General features: G+C 43.1%; 2 protein-coding genes across 2 annotated transcripts in view; both read left to right on the forward strand.

Annotated features, from left to right (window-relative positions):
* supt5h (SPT5 homolog, DSIF elongation factor subunit) overlaps positions 1-7,554 on the forward strand; it is a 60,899-nt gene extending 53,345 nt beyond the window's left edge. The window contains 3 exon segments of the mRNA XM_052044393.1: positions 1,483-1,686; positions 3,367-3,462; positions 5,670-7,554. Coding sequence (XP_051900353.1) covers positions 1,483-1,686; positions 3,367-3,462; positions 5,670-5,852 — 483 coding nt within the window. The 3' untranslated portion in view covers positions 5,853-7,554.
* Positions 7,555-10,040: 2,486 nt separating this feature from the next.
* timm50 (translocase of inner mitochondrial membrane 50 homolog (S. cerevisiae)) overlaps positions 10,041-19,764 on the forward strand; it is a 113,621-nt gene continuing 103,897 nt past the window's right edge. Inside the window, exon 1 of the mRNA XM_052044391.1 lies at positions 10,041-10,484. Coding sequence (XP_051900351.1) covers positions 10,073-10,484 — 412 coding nt within the window. The 5' untranslated portion in view covers positions 10,041-10,072. The remainder of the gene's footprint in view (positions 10,485-19,764) is intronic.

The following is a 19,764-nucleotide window of genomic DNA, read 5'->3' on the forward strand; positions in this document are numbered from 1 at the left end:
ACCCCACCAATGGTATTTGAAGGGGAAAATCTATCAGGGAGTGAGGACTCCCACCTGCAACTTCCTCTGTTCAACAGTCAGCCGCGCCCTCTCTGCCTGCCTGTGTTTAAGCTGCACTGTGTCCACCTCCCTACATGTGTTATCCACAAAGTCTTTGTCTTCAAAGATACACCACGGTGACTCCAGCTGCTGCTACATCTGGAGATGCTTCCTACACATGTGGCTGGAAGCATCCCTGACCTAGTGTGGTGCAGGATGTCATGTGATTTTCCAAGGTAAATGACCAGATTATCTGTTCTTTCGTGGGCTTGACTGATGGATAAATGTTGGCTAGGCACTGAGATGATATGTTGTCTCTCTCCAAGTAATACTGAGGGATAAAAACAAAGTGCTGGCAGCATCTGGATTATCAGCATTAGGATGTGGAAGTGTTGGAAAGGGTGCAGAGGAGATTTACCAGGACGCTGCCTGGTTTAGAGAGTATGCATTATGAGGAGAGACTAAGGGAGCTGGGGCTTTACTCTTTGGAGAGAAGGAGGATGAGAGGAGACGTCATAGAGGTGTACAAAATATTAAGAGGCATAGATAGTGGACCGCCAGTGCCTCTTTCCCAGGGCACCAATGCTCAATACAAGAGGGCATGGCTTTAAAGTAATGGGTGGGAAGATCAAGGGAGATATCAGAGGAAGGTATTTTTTACCCAGAGAGTGGTTGGGGCATGGAATGTGCTGCCTGGGACGGTGGTGGAGGCAGGTACATTGGTCAAATTCAAGAGACTACTAGATAAGCATATGGAGGAATTTAAAATAGAGGGATATGTGGGAGGAAGGGGTTAGATAGTTTTAGGCGAGGTTTAAAGGTTGGCACAACATTGTGGGCTGAAGGGCCTGTAGTGTGCTGTACTGTTCTATGCTCTATCTGTAGAAAGAGAAACTGTTACCGTTTCATGTTGGAGGCCCTTTTCAGCAGCTGCAGTTTTTCCATTTTCATTTGAGTTCTGAGGGATCCTGTGGATCCATCTGAGAATACAAGAATAGCAGAAACTAGGAGAGGGAGTAGGCCACCAAGCCCCTCAGTCCTGCCCTGCCATTCAGTATGTTCACAGCTGATCTGTACTGGGCTTAACTCCTCCAATAGACTCAATTCCCTGACCTTCCAAAAATTTACCTACCTCCACTGTACAGACGTACAATGATTTGTGCGACAAGTTTAAAGACACAAAGGAAAGGCTCAAGAACTGTGTCCATTCATCCCTGTGATGTGACAGAACTCAATACTTCCTGTACCTACTTGACTTTAAGTTGGCTGAGGTTGGTTTTGAAGGTAATTTTGTTTTGAGGGGGGCACTGCTGGTGGATGGAGTTAAATGACTGTTTCGACGATGATAGGAAATAACTTTCTCTTTAAGGAATGTGAACAGCGCTGGATATTATTTTCTCCTTGTATTTTTCTGGCCCACTCACAGCTTGTTTTGTGTTTCAGGCAAGTCCAAGCCCAAGCCCTGTCGGATATAGTCCCATGACACCTGGAGCCCCATCTCCTGGCGCATACAATCCCCATACACCAGGTTCCAGCATTGATCAGGGGTCCAACGACTGGGTAACGACAGACATCATGGTCAAAGTCCGGGACACGTACCTGGACGCCCAGGTTGTGGGGCAGACGGGAGTCATCCGCAGTGTGTCGGTATGTAGTATTGCTGTGTTGTTGTCATAGTTATACAGCACAAGAACTGGCTCTTTGGCCCACCATATCCATGATGACTAAGAACCCATTTATACTAATCCCATTTGGCCTGTAGCCTTCTATGTGCTGGCAGTTCAAGTGCTCTTCTAGGTACCACTTCAATGTTGTGAGTGTACCTGCCTCCATCACCTTCTCAGGCAGTGTGTTCAGATGGCAACCACCCTCTGGGTGAAAGATTTTCTCCTCAGATCCCCTCTAACCCTCTTAAATCTATGCATTCTGGTTTTACATGTCTCTGTTATCAGGGAAAACTTCCTCAGTTTCCCCCCTATCTAAGCCCCTCACAATGTTGTATACTTCTGTCAGGTTCCCCTCACTCTCCTTCGTGTCAAGGAAAGCAAACCTGGGATATCCAGTCTCTCCCCATTACTGAAAGATTCCAATAGCTTGATAGATCTCCACAGTCCCCTCATTATGTCCCAGTGCATCAAACACCCATTTACATTGATCCTATCTCATTCTCCCCACATTCCCATCAACTCTGCTCCCCACCCCTGAGATTCCATCACCCACCAGGAACATTTTAGTGGCCAATCAACCTATCAATCTGCAGATCTTTGGGATGTGGGAGCAAGCTGAAGGAACCGGGGAAACCCATGTGTTCACAGGGAGAACATGCAAACTCCACACAGACAGCACCCTGGGTCAGGATTGCATTGTACCCAGGCCACTGGAGATGTGGGGAGGTGTGCCACTCCAGCTACAAGGCTGTGCTACCCTATCCAGCTGTCTTGGATAGGGTTTAATAGCATCTAGAACAATAACTTGATGGACAGGTTTAAGTCTGAATGTCTGGGTCTAAAGTGTATAATCAACCACAAACAAAAGAAGCAGCATAAAGAGGCTCTGCAGTCAATTGCCATTAATCCTCAGCTGTAAAGTTAATAGAGCAATCTTGGAATGGCTTGAGAATAGTTGATCTGCATGTATTCAGTCCTGTGGGGAAACTAGCTTTCCAGCTGAGGCATGTGGAATTCCCTCTCTCTGAGGTGGTTCAGAGTCAGCCAGAGCGCCATATTCTCATCTTGCCCCTGCCTGGTTATATTGGACTACCACTCTAATCATTTGTTGAAAAAGTTTTTTTTGTTGTTTCATTGACAGACTTTGTCACTTGCCTGAAATAAGTGGTATATGTGTTTGCCATCATATCTCTGGAAGATAAAATACTCATTTACTACTAGCTCTGTGGTGAGGCGAGATTTCTAAACCTGCCGTACACCAAGTATAAGCTAAGAGAGTGGACCTTTTTGCTTGGCTACTAAAGCTATCACTTTTTTTTGCTGCTTTACATCATGCTGAGGAAAGCTGAGGGCTGAGAGGCCAGTTAGAGAAACTTCGTTTTGGAGGAAAATTTTTAATAGAAGCTGGCACAAGCAAATGTGTATTTGTTTTCATTCCCCAGTGTGTTGTGCAGATGTATAGAATTAGACAACAGATTATTTTTACCTCCTTAGTGGATCCCTCAAAGCACTTGAATTCATTAATTACTTTGAACTGTAATGGCTTGTGCAGGGGAAAGCAGTACTCAGATGGTGAAGGAGGGGAATGTTCACTGCAATGCATTTGCTGAAATGCGTGTACGAGTTTGATGGAAGTTTGAACATTTCTTTTCCCTTGCAGGGTGGGCTGTGCTCTGTGTACCTGTCAACCACTGACAAAGTGGTCAGCATCTCGAGTGAGCATCTTGAACCAGTCACCCCTGTGAAAAACGATAAGGTAAGACCCAATTGGTTAGAACCACGGAGTCATACTACACACATGCCCTTCAGCCCACCACACCCATGCTGACCATCAAGTTCCCATCTCGACTCATCCCCTTTAGCAGCACTTGCTCTACCTCCTTCTATACCTCAGTGATTCAAGTGCTTGTCCAGGTACTTTTTAAGTGTGGGCGTCTCTGCCTCCACCACCTTCTCAGTCAGTGCCTTCCAGATTCCAACCTTGCTCTGGATTTAAAAAAAATCCTTAGATCCCCTCTAATTCTCTTGTTTCTCACCATAAACCCATGTCCCATGGTTTTAGATGCCTCTGTTATGGGGAAAAGTTTCTCACTATCCAACCTGTTTATGCCCCTGAAGCAAATTTGCATTTCATGATGAAACTACCCAGCTGACAAAACTTTTTCTTTTAGTATGGGCATTTATTATTTATTATTTTTTTTTAGAAAGGGCAACTTTAATGGATATTTTTCTAAGGGCTGGACTGATCAAGGGATGTGGGGAGAAAACATCATCAGAAAAATTCCCTTTGTTTCACCCATTACCCTCTGTACCAAACTCTGCTACCTCGACTAACATACTTGCCTCTCTCAATTATGATGAAATGTTAACTGTTTCTCTTTCCAGAGATGCTACCTGTCTTGCTGAGATTTTTTTCAGCATTTTCTGTTTTTATTTCAGAGTTCCAGCACCTGCATTTATTTTATTTTCACAGGTTATTGAAGGGCTGAGAGGCCTACTTCTGCTATATTCCTATGCTTCTGTAAAGATTCACAAGGTGATGCTGTGGATCTTTTACTTCTGATTCTTTGCTCAAGTATAGAATGGGGATGAAATACTTCACTACCTCCTACTTGTAAAGAATGTACATAAAAATCTTTTTTGGACTCTGTATTTCTTGGTATAAATCACCAGCATAAATGGCCTATAGTTTAGTCCCAAGTGGCAGCTGCGATAGCTGTAGGAAGTGGAATAATATCACACGAGATTTTTGAGCTCATCGTAACAGCAGAACTGAGGGAACTTTACTCTGCATCTGATTGTGTTAAATCATAAGTGGGAGCATGTGAAATTGTGGTTTTACTCTTCCTGCCCTAAGACTTAATTTGACCATAAAAATTGCATTTAGAAATATAATTTAGACAGTCATTTTAAGATGGTGACTAGTAAAATAATGCTGTATGTAAAAGCAGCCTATTTACTAATAATTCAAAGGATTATAGCTTCAAAAACTCAGCATTCTGATTTGAGAAGAAAATATTATGCTTTCCACTCGAGGAAGCCTTGGGGTTTATTTTAAAGAAGAGTTTGTTTGATGTATACTCAGCAGGATATGTTTTAATGAGGGCACCAGAGTGGTGGTTGGAAAGAGTTGTCTTAGACATGAGTTCATCAGCTGATGTAAATGAAGTTTTCAGTACATCTGAGCAAGCAGGAAGAAGCCTTTACAAACAGACCTTCCAATTAAAAATTGTTAAATGTTTGATGATTTGGTATCACTGAGCCAGAAAATAATTGAGTAAAGGCACTTGATTAATGAGTTCTGCATTGCCTCAATCTGACCCTCAATTCTCTGCAATAAGAAGAGAATGGATGAATTGCCTGTTTGTTGCCACGCAGACACTGCTGTGTACTTCACTTGAAGTGGTATTAAAGTGGTAAAATGCAAAATAACACCTTGACAGTAAGATTTATTAACATCTTTTAAAGTTCTACATATAGTTACAAATATATCAAAAAGTTACAAAAAGGAAATTTCACTAACGAATCTCTGAAATAAAACCTTATGTTTAAATAGCACCCTCCATATTCTTGATGTCCATTGTGTTTTATGTCTTGCACAGTACTTTGTGTTGTATGTGACTGGCCACAGTTGGGAAAGGAGTGATTGAGGGGACAATCCATTAATGGTTGCTAGAAATGGATACCAAAGCTTTCTCTTTTTAATGGCATAATTCCGAGTGTTTAGAAGAAGCTAGGTAGAAGAATCAGTTGTATATTTGCTCCCTCTGCTAATTCCTGAGGTAATTTGGAAGCTTGGCTGAGAGGCTGGGTAAGTTACTGAGATGCCATGTCCACAATGATGGGTGCCCACTAGATGCTGTGGATTGTGCCCTAGGAGACTGTCCACATCAGGGCAGGATTTAGAGTAAAATTCCGATTGGAACTTGGTGAGTGCTCGTATAACCATTTTTCTACCTGTAGGTGAAGGTGATTCTCGGTGAAGATCGGGAGGCAACAGGTATGCTACTGAGCATTGACGGTGAGGACGGCATTGTCCGTATGGAACTGGATGACCAGCTGAAGATCCTCAACCTGAGATTCCTTGGGATCCTGAATGAAGAAGGAACAGGATCATCTGGAAAGGATGTATATAGTCGGAAGTAATAGAACTCTCTTCTGTGAAGTTTTGTTCAGATTTTTAGGTTTCCTTCTTTCCTTGTGTTTTTGCTTTGATAATGTCTTGCTTATTGTGGGCAGATGTTAGCAGTGGTTATCACAAAAGACCGAAAATAGCAACAACTGGTTGCTAGAGTAAGTGGAGAAATCGATATTAATTTGGCATTGAAAAAACTGGCCGTACATTTTATAAAAATGAAACCCATTTGAGACTTAAATGGGTAAATGGTGTTTTTTTTAATGCAAAAGACAAAGACTGATGTATGAAAGGGGTAAAATGAGTCTGAGATTTGACAGTGAAGATAAATACTTTTTGTAGCAATCGAATGGTACTCCTTCAGGAAGAGACGAAAAGCTATTTTTGTAATAAGCGCACCTGAGGAGATGAGAGAAGACACAGGAAAGAATAGACAGTTTTGACAAAAATGCTGCAATTATTTTTTAAGCAAGCTAGCTCAAAATAGTTGTGTAAATTTCTATAGAAAGCTTTGTATGTTGCCGCTTGTTTTGGAAAAGATTTAAAAGTGCTTTGAAAACTGCACTGGATGTTCTATTTTCAAGATTCTGGAGTTATTGCTCTGAACCGCTGGAGATTACACTGGAAATGTTCTGCAGGTCAGGTAGCATCTGTGGAGAGAGAAAAACAGTTAGCTTTTCATCAGAACTGGATAAAGTTGGCGATGAAGCAACTTTTAAGATGCAAAGTAAGGGTCGGAAGGGGGGAGAAAAGAACAAAGGAGTGGTGATGGAGGTTAGGTGGGATTAAATGCCAGGAGTCTCACTTTATTCCTCGCTCATTCCCTCAGTTCCCAATTTATTCCCTTCTGATTCCATTCGTTTTGCCAAAAGTCTGAGACAAAATTTAAACCAAAGTCCCATCGACATTCTGGTATTGCTCCTGATTTGTGGATTTGTGATCTTGTCTGTATCAGAGGCAGTGAGTAATGTCTCCACTGCCCGCAAGAAGGAGCTGTCAGAGGGGCTATTATTGAGCTGCTTGTGCGCCGAGTGTAGCTGTCAGTGTGGGTCTGGCTGCAGTTTTTAATTGGCCTGGCACAGAGGAAAGGAAGTTTTGCCCCAGATTGGAAAACCTGCAGAACTTTGTGTCCAGATGTAATGTCATGAAGTGAATGCAGATGTCAGAAAAGATCACCTGACAGACCATTTCCAGAAAGGCCTGAATCTGCTTGAGGTTTCTCCAAGTAATTGTGATTTTAAGATTTCAGAATGACTGATAAATGCATGAAGATTCTGCATCTTCTTTCCCCATGAACGTAATGTCAGTTAACCGGTTAGCATCATGGGAACAAACAACATAGTCCAAAGCGTCAGCAGACTCCTTGACCCTAATTTTATTGCATATATATTCCATAAATGTGTGATCATAAAAGTTAACTTGGAAAACATCTGCCCCAAAATGTCTACCTTGGTCTGGTGTATAGTTTTAAAAGCAATGTAAATTGGAAAAGCTGCACACGATAAACCCTGTTCTACTCAACCATTAAATCTTCAGGTTAATATTATTGAACAATGGCCACTGCTAAGATCTGCTTCTGCCGACTTGTTTGCTAAATGTCACCTAATGTAAAATGTATTTCTGTGGTTTGGGAATACCATTTGTATGGCCAATATTTGAGCTTGTAAACCCATTTGTTCCAAATAGTCAATAAAAAAAAGACTTGCAGATCTTAAGGTCTTGTGTTGTACATGTGGAGGGGGCTGCATTTTAAGACTTTACAGTATTGTTTGTTCTTGTTGGGGTGTCGTTCTCTGTGGTGATAGCCTGACGGTGTGACTATTGAAACATAAATGCTTTTTATTCCATCCATAGGATCAGAATTTAAATCTGGAGGAGGACCAAATGCCCCCCCCCCCCCCCGGAGCTGCCTCACCACTTAGAAAAGTCAAAGCATTGCTGTCCTCTCGCCACGTTTCTCGATTCCTTTGAGACCCATAAACTTATTTCCCTCCTTGCATGTACTTATCATCAGACCACTTCAGCCCTCCAGAGGTAGAAAATTCAGAAGATTCCCAACCCTTAAGATTGGAGAAATTTCCCTTTGCTCAGCCCTAATCCAGAGACTTGCCCTTCCTTATCTGACATTCGTACCGGCAGTTTCTAACCCGGAGACAATGGAAAGCAATTAAAAATTTAAATACCCATGGGCAATTACAAGTGAGGTTAACTAATTGGAAATGCTGAGAAATAAATTGGCTCTAGCCTCCGGCTCAACACTGTGCTGGTTGGGTGATACTTTTACTTAACTGAACCTTGGGGGAGGCTGAGGTGGGGATTCTAACACAGTGTGGATGCCCACATCAGAGTTGCTGTTCATCTGGTTTACAAATTCAGTTCAGTTTGGTTTATTTTCATTATTGACGTTTTAAAGATAAAATAACTGAGACCTTGCAAATGCTTCAAAATTGGTGGAAATTTGGAGTAAGAAAGAAGTACTTCTATACTTCAGGAATGAGTATTTTTGCTGTAGAAAAATGGCTGAGATGCTGAGATCATGGCCCGCAATAAGTGCAGAATAACTTTTCCATTTCACCACTGCTGAGTGGAAGCCAAGCTTTCTGTCTTCCTGATCATTGGTGGTACGTAACCCAGGAGAGGAAGAGGGTGAAATGTCCGAGGGTAGTATTTTCGGTGATTCTTAGTAAGGTTCCTGTTATAAAGGTGGTGGCATGTCCATGTACCTTACCAACAAAGCAACCATGTCAAATGAAGGGAGATAATTAACTATACATGGCCAGTGGTAAGGTTAAAGCAATTTTGAAGGGAAAATTTAAGGAAGGAATTCTGACATTTGGACCTATGTGGCTTTAGATTCAGCCTCCAGTACTGGGCAAAGGGATGTGTGATACAAGAGCTCAGGACTTAAGTAATGTAGAGTTCATAAAAGAACTCAAGTTCTAGGAATGATGATTATAAATCAGGAGAATGAGGCAATGGGGAGCTGTAGGGAATGGACAGTATTCAGGCCTTGCTGTGCTACACAGGCTTTTGTTTCCTGCTTCCACCTATCACCCACCTGTTTCCCCATTCATCCCCTTCTGGCTTCATCTTCCCATCACCCTTCACCCATCCTCAGTCCACCCATCAGCTTTGTCTCAGCCCTCTCCCTTTGCTCTTTATTACATGTTACCTTCCCCCTCCATTCACAGTCCTGATGCAGAGTCTCGACTCAAAATGTCAACAATTCCTTCCACCACACATGCTGCTCAACCCGCTCAGTTCCTCCAGCTGCCTTTTTTGCACCATTCCCAATGTTTTTCCTCTTCAAATGGGAATTGAACAAGGATTCCCAGCAGTCAGTGCGGACATTGACTTTGAGAGCATCCTTGAATCCTCTGCCTACTTGGCAATGTCTTCCTATGACAGCCCAATGGACTGCTCAGGAGTCGGGTGTTGCGAATGATTTGGCCTGTCCGATGTCAGTGCTGAGTGATGCTCAGCAAAAGCAAGTATGCACACTGCAAAATAATAAAGACCATATAAGCGGTAAGTAAAATGTTGCACGTCCTAGAATTGTGAGGTCAGCCCGGAGAAATGAGAAATCTTTGGGTTTGGAGGTGTGAACTGCACAAACTTATACAGCTAATACCTTGGATGTGACTATGCCCACCAATATTCCTTAAATTCAAGGTAAGTGTACCACAGCAAGACTTGAATACAGTTCTTTCCACACGTCCTCTGAAATATTCCTATTTACTAAATTCTCTTTGAAAATCTGCTACATATTTTGGTTCTCCCATTGTGCTTGAAATGCAATGGCATCTTTAGGAATAAAAACTAACTTTACTCAATATCTAGTTCCCAATTCAGATGTGGAAAGATTTTCTTTTAATATATGATTTCAGTAAGAGTAAATGTTTTTTCAGCAGCATAACCTCGTTGTAAGTAAAAGCTGTTTACATTTTTAACAGAATTCAAGAATTTTCAGGCTCGATATTTTGAGTCGAGCTTCGCTTTTTGGTTTCACGTTCCGTTTGTCCCTCCTCCCTTGCTGTCCTGACCTTTGGCAGGGTCGCGGCGGAATCAACCTAACTTGTTGGCTCTCAGTCTGCTCCTACTTTTGCCCTGATTGGCGGCGCGGTACCAGCGACAGTTAGTATCCCCGCTTTCCATTGGTGGAGTGCGACGTCAATAAAAGAGAAGGGCGGTTAGATTGACCGAGAGAGGGAGGTGGGCGGGATCGTTGCCCATGATGGCGGTGTCACTCAGCTGCATGTGTCGCCGGTCGGTGCGGCATCTCTGCGGGAAAATCCTGCGGGATCGGCCCGGGACCGCCCGCAAAAAACCGGCGCTGCAAAGTTATGAGGTAACGTGCCACCCGTGGCCGGCGTGCCGGCCGCTGTCGACGGAGAAAGGCGGCGGGCCGGGGACCGGCGGTCTGGCTCAGGCCATCCTGCAGGAGAAGCTGCAGCAGCAGCAGCAGCGGGAGCGGGGCAAGGAGGAGGCGGGCGGCGGCGGCGGCGGCGGCAGCAGCGGCGGCGATGCCGGCACCGAGCAGGAGCAGAAACAGAAGCAAAACGCGGCCTACGCCAAGAGAATGGTGCTGAGGCTGGCGGGGCTGCTGGGCGCCGGCAGCGCCCTCGGGGTGGTCTACGTCTTCGGTGAGTGGCGGCGCATCGGTCGCGTCCCCAAGTCTGGCCGGTCCACCAGCGGTCGATCTCCGGGGCCCGTTCGGTTTTCTATGTCAACTGTCACGGTGAAGTTCCGGCGTGGGGCGCTGGGGGGCGCCGTGAAGTGGGTTTGGGAAGCTGCCGCCTTTGAACCAATTTATATTGGTTTATTATTGCCATTTGTACCGAGGTACAGTGGAAAAACTTGCCTTACAAACCGATCGTACAGGTCAATTCATTGCACAGTGCAGTTATATTGAGTTAGTACAGAGTGCATTGAGGTAGTACAGGTAAAAACCATAACAGTACAGAATAAAGTGTCACAGCTACAGAGAAAGTGCAGTGCAATAAGGTGCAAGGTCACAACAAGGTAGATCGTGAGGTCAGAGTCCATCTAATTGTATAAGGGAGCCGTTCAATAGTCTTATCACAGTGGGGTAGAAGCTGTCCTTAAGTCTGGTGGTACGTGCCCTCAGGCTCCTGTATCTTCTACCTGATGGAAGAGGAGAGAAGAGAGAATGACCCAGGTGGGTGGGGTCTTTGATCAAATGAATGAAAGTGCTGGGAATCTTCAGGTCATGCAGCATTTGGGGTTGATGACATTTCATCAACACATTGACTTTGAAGATTTATATTCATCTTGAAGATTTATATTCATCTTTGAAGATTTACATTCATCTTGAGCAACACCTCAAGCTCAAGAGTCTTCAGATGCTGGAACATAGAAGATGCTGGAGGAACTCAGAGTGTCAGGCAACGTGTGTGGAGTGAAACAGTCAACATTTTGGGTTCATTTATTCATTCAGTCCAAATGAAGGGTCTCCACCCCAAACATTGACTGTCCATTTCCCTCCATGGATGCCGCCTGACCAGCTGAGTTCTTCCAGCATCTTGTGTGAAGCTCCTAAGATGTCACATGATGGTGTTAACAGCCATAAATAGTGAGTCGCAACAAACAATCTGCTGGAGGAACTCAGTGGATCGAGCATCATCCGTTTGACCCGCTGAGTTGACCCTCCAGCAGATTGTTTGTTGCTCCACATTCCAGAATCTGCAGTCTCTTGTGTCTCCATAAATAGTATGTCACTGAACACCTATTACATGCAGTAACCTTGCTGTACAGCTGCTGAACCTCACTTGTTTTGTTTTCAAAGTCACTTAGCTTCTAAAGGATAACTTGATCCCCCCCCCCCCCAAAATAAAAAGGAAGTGACAGCAGAGGGATGAAAATCATACCACTTCTAGGTTCCCATCCAAGTCACATACCAACTTTGAAATGTATGTCTTTTTTCTTCATGGCGATGATTTCTCTATGGCTGACAGCAGGGTGACCTATCTCTGGTAATCGCAGCTGGACCTATCTCCTTCCTTGAAGGTAGTCCTGATTGTGGCATCTTAGAAGTCCCTGGTATGTCCTCCTCTTCCCAGACGTGCGAAATACGACTAGATTCTGATGAAGCTCCTCATCCGCAAGCTTTGGGATTTCAGCAGGGATACTGTCTGCTCCCAATGCCTTGATACTTTTGAATAGGGATGTGCCCTTATTGATGACGTTGGTCAGGGATGGCAGCAAGGCTGGTCTATATTGACTGTTGTGGAGTGGAGTGGAGTGGAATCAAGGCAGAGTCATGGTTGAAGAGGTCTTCAAAGTGTCCCCTTCCTGTACGTGTTGAGTGGCTTTCTCTAACCCTGATAAATTTATTGCAGTTCTTTGTTTCCAGTAGGGTAGGGCTTGGGTGTTTAGCACATAAATAGTTTTTACACTGCTGAAGAACTCGTGCATGTCATGGCCGTCAGTGAGTTTCTGAGCCTCCGTCACTCCATCCACTGTTTATTGTTTAATTCATGGGTTTTCTTTTGGATCATTGCCTTCAGGCATCTGCAAAGCTGTTTCTCTTCTGATGAGTAAAGGTGGAGTTTGTAATCCATGATTGCCTTGCATTTGCAGTTTGATCTTCTTGTCACTTTGATCAAACCAGTCCTGGTTCTTGGTGGAGAAGCCGCGAGTTTCTCCACAGGTGCTAATTATGGCAGACTTCAGGCCAACCCATATGCTGTGAAGGCTGTGTGTGGCTCCTCTGGACCTGGAGTGGGCAGGTTGGCTGAGAGGCGCTGTTTGAGAAGAGCTATCTTTGTGGAATCCTTGAGAGCTCTGACATGTTTCTGTTGACATTGATGTTTTGGAGCCAGGTTGATGGAGATAACAATGAATTAGGTGATGGTCATTCCAGCAGATTGAGGAAAAGAATTCTTGACTATCAACATCTCGGACTTGACACAAAACTGATGGTCTACTGGGCAGCAGTGGTCCCTGCTCTCTGACGTGCTTCTGGAACCTGGATTCCCTTCAGCAGACAAACAGAACCAGACAGTGGAAAAATACCATCGGTGTTTTCTCTGTAAAATCTTCCAACTGCACTGGAAGGACAAGTAAACCTCTGTCCGTATCCCTTCTCAGTCCAACCTCCCCAACAGTGAGGCACTAGTTATTCTCAGTTGGCTACATTGACCTGATCACGTCAATTGTATGTCTGACACTAAACTCCTGAAACAGACACTCTGTTCTAAGGTCTGTCATTGGAAGAGGTGGAGAGAGAAAAAGTATGGGAGTGTATTCAAAAGCTTCATTGAAGTTGTATAACGTTCCCTCTGATCCCTGGGAATCCCTGGCCAATGACCAGTTAAAGTGGAGAAGGTGCACTTGAGATGGTATACAGAACCCTGAGACCGTGCATCAAGAGTACACAGAAAGCCTGCATTACTGGCGGAAGAAGCACAGTACCCCACAAACTTCCCATCTACCTGCCCAATCTTTGGAAAAGTCTGAGATTCTCAAATTGGCCTCATCAACCACCTCAGACTTCACAAAACCAGAGTGGAAACAAGTCAGCGTCAATCCTGAGGGACTACCTAAGAAGAAGAGAACCAAATAACCCACCAACTAGCACATCTTTGGGAAGCAGAGGGTCTGAGGGAAACTGACATGGCCACAGAAAGAACGTGCAAACTCCACTCAGAAATGAGTCTAGGTTGTTGGGGCTGTGCGACATCAACACTGCTCATTGTGCTGCTGTTGCCACTGTGCTATCTTTAAATGTTAGCAGGTTACAGGAGTGCAGTGGGTGATAGGAAATGGAGCTTCTTCACCAATGAGCCTGATGTCAACTTGGCTTTGTAATATCAAACTGACTGTGGCAAAAGTTCGTGACATTCCAGTGGATTGAGGGCATTATTTTGGCTGACATTTCCAGTTAACATAAGAAGAAGCAGGAGTTGGCCATTTAGCCCCTCAAGCTACGGCAGATCTTTTACCTTATTGCCATCTTCCTGCATTTAACCTTAATCCTTAATTTCTTTAATACACTATATCTATTGATCTCTATTTCGAGAGCCTTCAGAGCACTCTTGGGTCCAGAATTCCAGAGATTTACTATCCCTGAGTAAACAAATTTCTTCTTGTCTCTGCCTGAATGGACAACCTTTATTTTGAGACTGTGACTGCTGGTTCTAAAGATCCGATTAGGGAAATCAGCTTTTCTGCATCTCTCCTGTCAAGCCTCATAAGCATTTTGTAGGTTTAAATGAGATTGCCTTTCATTCAACAGGCCTAGTCTGTTTAATCTTTCTTCTCAGGACAAACCCCATCAAAGGAATCAGTCTGGTGAACCTTCTTTCCATAGGTAGGGAGACCAAGCCTGTATATACTATATCAACTGCATTGTCACCATGGCCTATGCAATTTTTCACTCTACTCTTGTACCCATTCTCTCACAATAAAAGCCTTCCTAATTGCCTTCATTACCTGCTTGTTTGCATTGTGATTCATGTACAAGGATACCCAAATCCCTATCAACACAATCAGCTTGCCTTTTAACAAAAATGGTCTGCTTTTCTACTTGTTCTACATTATATTCCATTGGTATATTATCCCTAATATTGTGAGCACTAATTCTGTGTTGTCTTGGCAAGGCTGCATCATTTTCCATCCCAAGTGGACAAGAGATGCTAGTGCATTTTCTTGAGTAGTAGCTTGGAGGTTAAGTTACTGGATAAACAGCTAGAATATTGAAGTCACATGTAGGTTCAGCAACAATTAAGGCAACTGATATGTTGGCTTTTATAGAAAAAGGATTTGAGATGTATTGCTCCAATTGTGTACGACCCTGGTGAGACGGCATCTGGAATATTGTGCACGGGTCTGGTCACCCTCCCTCAGAGAGGATATACTTGCAGTTAGAGGGAGTGCAGCAAAGATTGACCAATCTGATTCCAGAGATGATGATGATTGTCATATGAGGAGCAATTAAGCAGACATGCCTTATACGTTCTAGGGGGTTCAGAGGAATGAGAGATGATCTCATTGAAAAGTACAACATTTTGAATATGCATGAAAAGATAGATGCACAGTTGATGTTTCCATTAGTTGAGTTATCTTAAACCAGGAATTAAATAAATCTAGAATTTTAAAAAAATCAGGTTTCAGTGATAAGGTCCAGTGCTTTCAGGGTTATTGTAATAGTCAATCTGGTTTAGTGATATCCTTCAAGGAAGGAAATCCTTTCCTTGTCTGGCCTATTTGTGACTTCACACCCACCGTTGTCTGTTATTCTCAGTTTGAGGCAATTAGGGATGCACAGTGAATGCCAGCATTGTCAGAGGCATCCATGTCCCAACAGTGAATAGGCAAAAAAGAGACATGGTGCTTTGATCAATCACATTGTCTGGGATTGGAGTCCAGACTGAGTGGTGGGTTCTCTGACAGATAGTATTTGGACTAGTCAGACCTTTACAACAGTCTTGTAGATTTGGTCATTTTTCTACCTCTGAGAGGCTAATGTAGAGGCTTGTTAATTTAGTTTCTCGCATGGGAATTGAAAATGGGATCTTTGGATTTGTGAGATAAGTACTAAAGAGTGCTGGAGGAGTGTGGCCTTTTTATTTCTTTTTGAGGAAGACAGAAAGAAAAGACTGGTGAAGGTGTAGAACTTGGTCTGAAGTGTTACGGACCAAGTTACTATTGGTGAATGTTCCTTTAAGATAGAGCACCGTAGTGTGTGTGTGTGGGGCGTGATGACGACAACAGAAGATAAGGATGTAATGACGTTTTTGGAGCAGACAGTCGGAGTCAGTCAGAGGAAGAGAGAGAGACAGAAAGACACCAGCCTGCTAGTCTCTATCGATGGATGAAAAACAATAACTGTGCCTGTCACTACAATCCACGTATGGATTTTTGGAATAATCCGGTGGAGTCCACTTTGTCGTTAACCTGTAGAAGGAAACAGGTATTTGTGTGGACGGCCATGATTCGAGTGCCTTTCGGGGTGGCAGATGCTTCGGAACAAAGCAGTGGAGTAGTCACTGCTGAGTAGACGCTGAGGTGTCGTGTGGGTTCCATTGTGGAACATTTGGATTTTGTAATTACTCTCTATTTTCTCTCTACGTTTTGTCTTCAGTCAACGGTGGTTGTTGAAGAAGCCTTTGCTCACGTTTTACCTTATGGCTTGCTGAACTGAACTTTGAGAACCATTCCTGGACTTGGAGTTTGGGAATTTGCCACACACGCACTTTGAGTTTAGTTTTTGGGGTTAATGTTGAAGATCTAACATTTTTACTTCGAACATTCTAACAGTTTTATTTTTCTTATTATCATAAGTAGTTATTAATAAAATAGTTTTTAACACTTATACATGACTCGGTGTGTTTTTGTTGCTGGTTCATAACAAAAGTAATTGAATGATAAAAATGCTCAGTTCAGAGTGCTTAGTGGTCTTGATTTCCTGACCTAGGTGGTGTCAGCAAGATGATTGGTGTAGGGCTGCAGTATCTGGAGTTGGAAGGCTTGCTGACTGCCACAGGTAGGGTGCAAGCTAAAAGGACTGCAAAACAAGGCCTGAAGGACTGGCTAAACTGGAAAATGTGGTTATTCATTTTGCATCGAAACTGGCTCATTCCAATGAAAGGTAGAACTGAAAAGTTAGCCTCTCACCGTAGATACTGCTTGGCCCCCCCCCCAATGTTCTGGCCTTTTCTGTTTTAATACAAATTTCTAAAACTGAGGTCTTGACATGGGCTAGAGTAAGCTCCTGTTTGTCTGCAATTTTTAGCACAAGTTGCAGCGTTGACACCAGCCTTTAAATCCAGTCATGTAGACATGCACTGAAATCTAAGGAAACTAGTGTTGTCTGTGGTTGTTTTGTCTTCAGTGCAACATTTCTGAATGTTCTTTGAATATTCTTCTCTTGTTGATATTGCAAACTCTTTTTGAGTACACTGTGTTGCTGTAGGATTTTGGGAGAGGATCCAAGACATGTATAACAGTCAGTGGCAGCAATTTCATGAGAAAGTTTCATCAACCAAATTTCACACAGTCTCACCCTGTTTCTGTCTCTACCTCTCTGCTCTGGCCATTTTTGCCATTTGTAATTGAGACTGGATAACCCTCATTAGTTCCATTCAGTAGCTTTGTGCCTAGTTTCTCCCATTCTTTCCACCCGAGGGTAGTTACAAAGGAACATACAAATTAGGAACAGGAGTCCTCCTTGGCCCTTTGAATCTGCTCTGCAATTAAAAAGATCATGGCTGATCTGATCTTAACCTCATCTCTGCATTGCTGTCCACCTGTGGTAACCTTTCAACCCTCTACATATCAAGAACGTTTCTACCTCTGGCTTAAAAATATTCAAAGTCTCTGCTCCCATTACCCTTTGAGGAAGTGAGTTCCAAAGACCCCTGAGGAAAAAAATAATCATATTGTTTCTTAAATGAGCAATGCTTCAATTTTAAACAATAACCCCTAGCTCTAGATTCTCCCTTGGGAGGAAATGCTTTCTCCATCGTCATCTTGTCAACATTAGACCCTCCAATGAAGTCCTTTTTCACTCTTCTGAACTCCATATAAATACAAGCCCATTCTGTCTAACCTTTCTTAAGATAGCCCACTCACTCCAGGTGAGAGGCAATGATGTTCTGGGAGATGTTTGTAAAGTGGGTGATAGTTATCTTCAATAACCACCAGCTTCTTTCCACCTGACGTTGGGGGATTGGGACATTCAGGCAGGAAACATGGGCAATTTTAGGCAGCCTGCCATGGTTCAGCCTGTGTCGTTGAGGGTGTTGTCAATGTGTTTACTGAGACTTGGGTGTCCCCATGTGCAGAAAGCATATTCGAGCACAGAGAAACACACCATACTGCACTTTGAATTTGCGGGTTCTTGTGTGTTGACTTTAGCTGTAATAAGTGTTGTCAATGAATAAATTATTTGTAGTCAGAGCAATTAAATATTATTTGTAATGATAAAAATTATTAATTTAAATACTGCATTTTCATTCAATGGTTGTCCTCTTGCTCATAAGTCAGGAAGTGATAGGTTCAAGTCTATCACTTCAATAGACTTGATACAATTTCCAGACTGATGTATCAATGCTTTACTGTAGTTGCTGCATTTGCAGGCATTCCTTTTGGTTTGAATAGGACCTTAAACTAATTTCCTTTCTAAGTAAAAATCCCATGGAACTATTGGGAAGTTTAGAGTTCTCCCATTCTTGAGTAACAAAATGAAGACTGTGGTGCAAAAGCTGAAAATCCAAACCTAAAACAATAAATACTGGAAATACTCAGCACGTCAGGCAGCATCTGTGGAAAAAGAAATAGTTAACATTTCGTGTCATCAGCACTCTAGAAATGCCTAACCACCTGAGTATTTGCAAGATCTATATAGTGGCTTGTTGACTAGTGGTATTATCTAAATAATTGGCTAGTTATCAAAAGCATTAACTGGGATATCAAGAGAACAGAGAGGAACCATATAAAAGATAGTTTGTTCTTACTCCTGTTTCTACCACAGGAGGACCCCCCAGGGAGGAACCAAGCCTGAACTCCCTCTGGTTGCAGAACAAATTCTGAGGATCATGATCCTTTCTGCTGTTTTATCTTGAGTGGCCAAGTATCTAACAGCATCTACACCTATGCCAGTATTCCAGAAACCACAAATTGAAGTCCTGAAGCTGTCCTCCTCTAGGAGTTCTTCTAGCATAGTACAGAGTGTACATCCTCCGAGAAAGATTCCAAGTTCATAGTGCAGCTTAGTCAGCTAAAGTTAGGCTAGTACCATTACTGTTAACCACTCTTGGGAGCAGCCAGCATTTTGGGAGATTAAACTTGCTTCGTGCTTTTTATGACAAAATTCTGACTTTGTCCAGATTGCTACAAAGTCTTCCATCATTTGCTTAGAATCATTAATGCTGCTGTTAAACGTTGTGGAATACATAATTACTGCAAATGTACAGTGCCGCTTTAAAGTAAAACTCAAAAGATTTTGGTTAAGAGAATGACTTGCACTGAGGCAGATGAGGAGAATTTGATATGTATTGCCAGCAGTAAATCTACTTAATGGTACTTTCAATAGGATGGTGGATTTTTGATAGGCAACCCACTTGTCTGCTTCTATCAATCTAAACTTGATCTGTTTCTCTCCTACACTCCCTTGAGCATAGTACCAGGCAAGGCCATTGAAGTGGACAATGTCCAGTTAATTTGCTTTACCGCAAAAAAAAGTGCCTGTATTTGCCACCCAATAAGCCAGCTTTGTGGACTTTGCTTTTCACTTTTGCATCACTTGTAGCCCTTTTCATGTGAGGTCTTCAGATCGGATTTTCACTGAACAATTTAAGTAGTTACGGTGGAATTTATGTCTCAATTTTGTCTACATTAGATGTTTTATTTGTTTAACCTGTACTCAGGATGAAACTAGTTTACTTGAAGTCGGGTGATTAGCTTGCCTGGTGAATCCTGGCAGGTTTCCTGTAAGGTGATTGGTAGTTATGCAAGGAATGGAGCAGGAAGTGCTTTCCATGGATTATTGGTTTACATAGGTGGCTGTTTTTCAATATTAAGTTAGAAGAGAACACAAACAACAATGCGCATTATATGTTTTCAACTGTAAATGGGTGGGGGGGGAGGCAGAGGAGCCAGAAAGTATGACAGAGAAGGAAGCAGGTGGCCTTTGGGATGGAATGTGATGTTGTGTAAAACCTAACAGAAGGATCCTGCTTGACCCGACCCGCACTTCACATTTGTGCTCCCTGTGTGATCCCTGCAACTAACTTTTGAAGCCCCCTGCGTCTAATAGGAGTCCAGGCCTTGCTGTTCTGACCATCCCACAAGGTGGCGCAATCTGTGAGCTGAAACTAGGCTTCAGGGCAGTGGTTGATTAGTTTTTGGCCTAGACAGCCCTAAGGGCCCTTTGACAGTTTATGTTGTCAAAAGCTTTCT

The sequence above is a fragment of the Pristis pectinata genome, chromosome 35, assembly GCF_009764475.1.
Source record: "Pristis pectinata isolate sPriPec2 chromosome 35, sPriPec2.1.pri, whole genome shotgun sequence".
Taxonomy (NCBI): Eukaryota; Metazoa; Chordata; class Chondrichthyes; order Rhinopristiformes; family Pristidae; genus Pristis; species Pristis pectinata.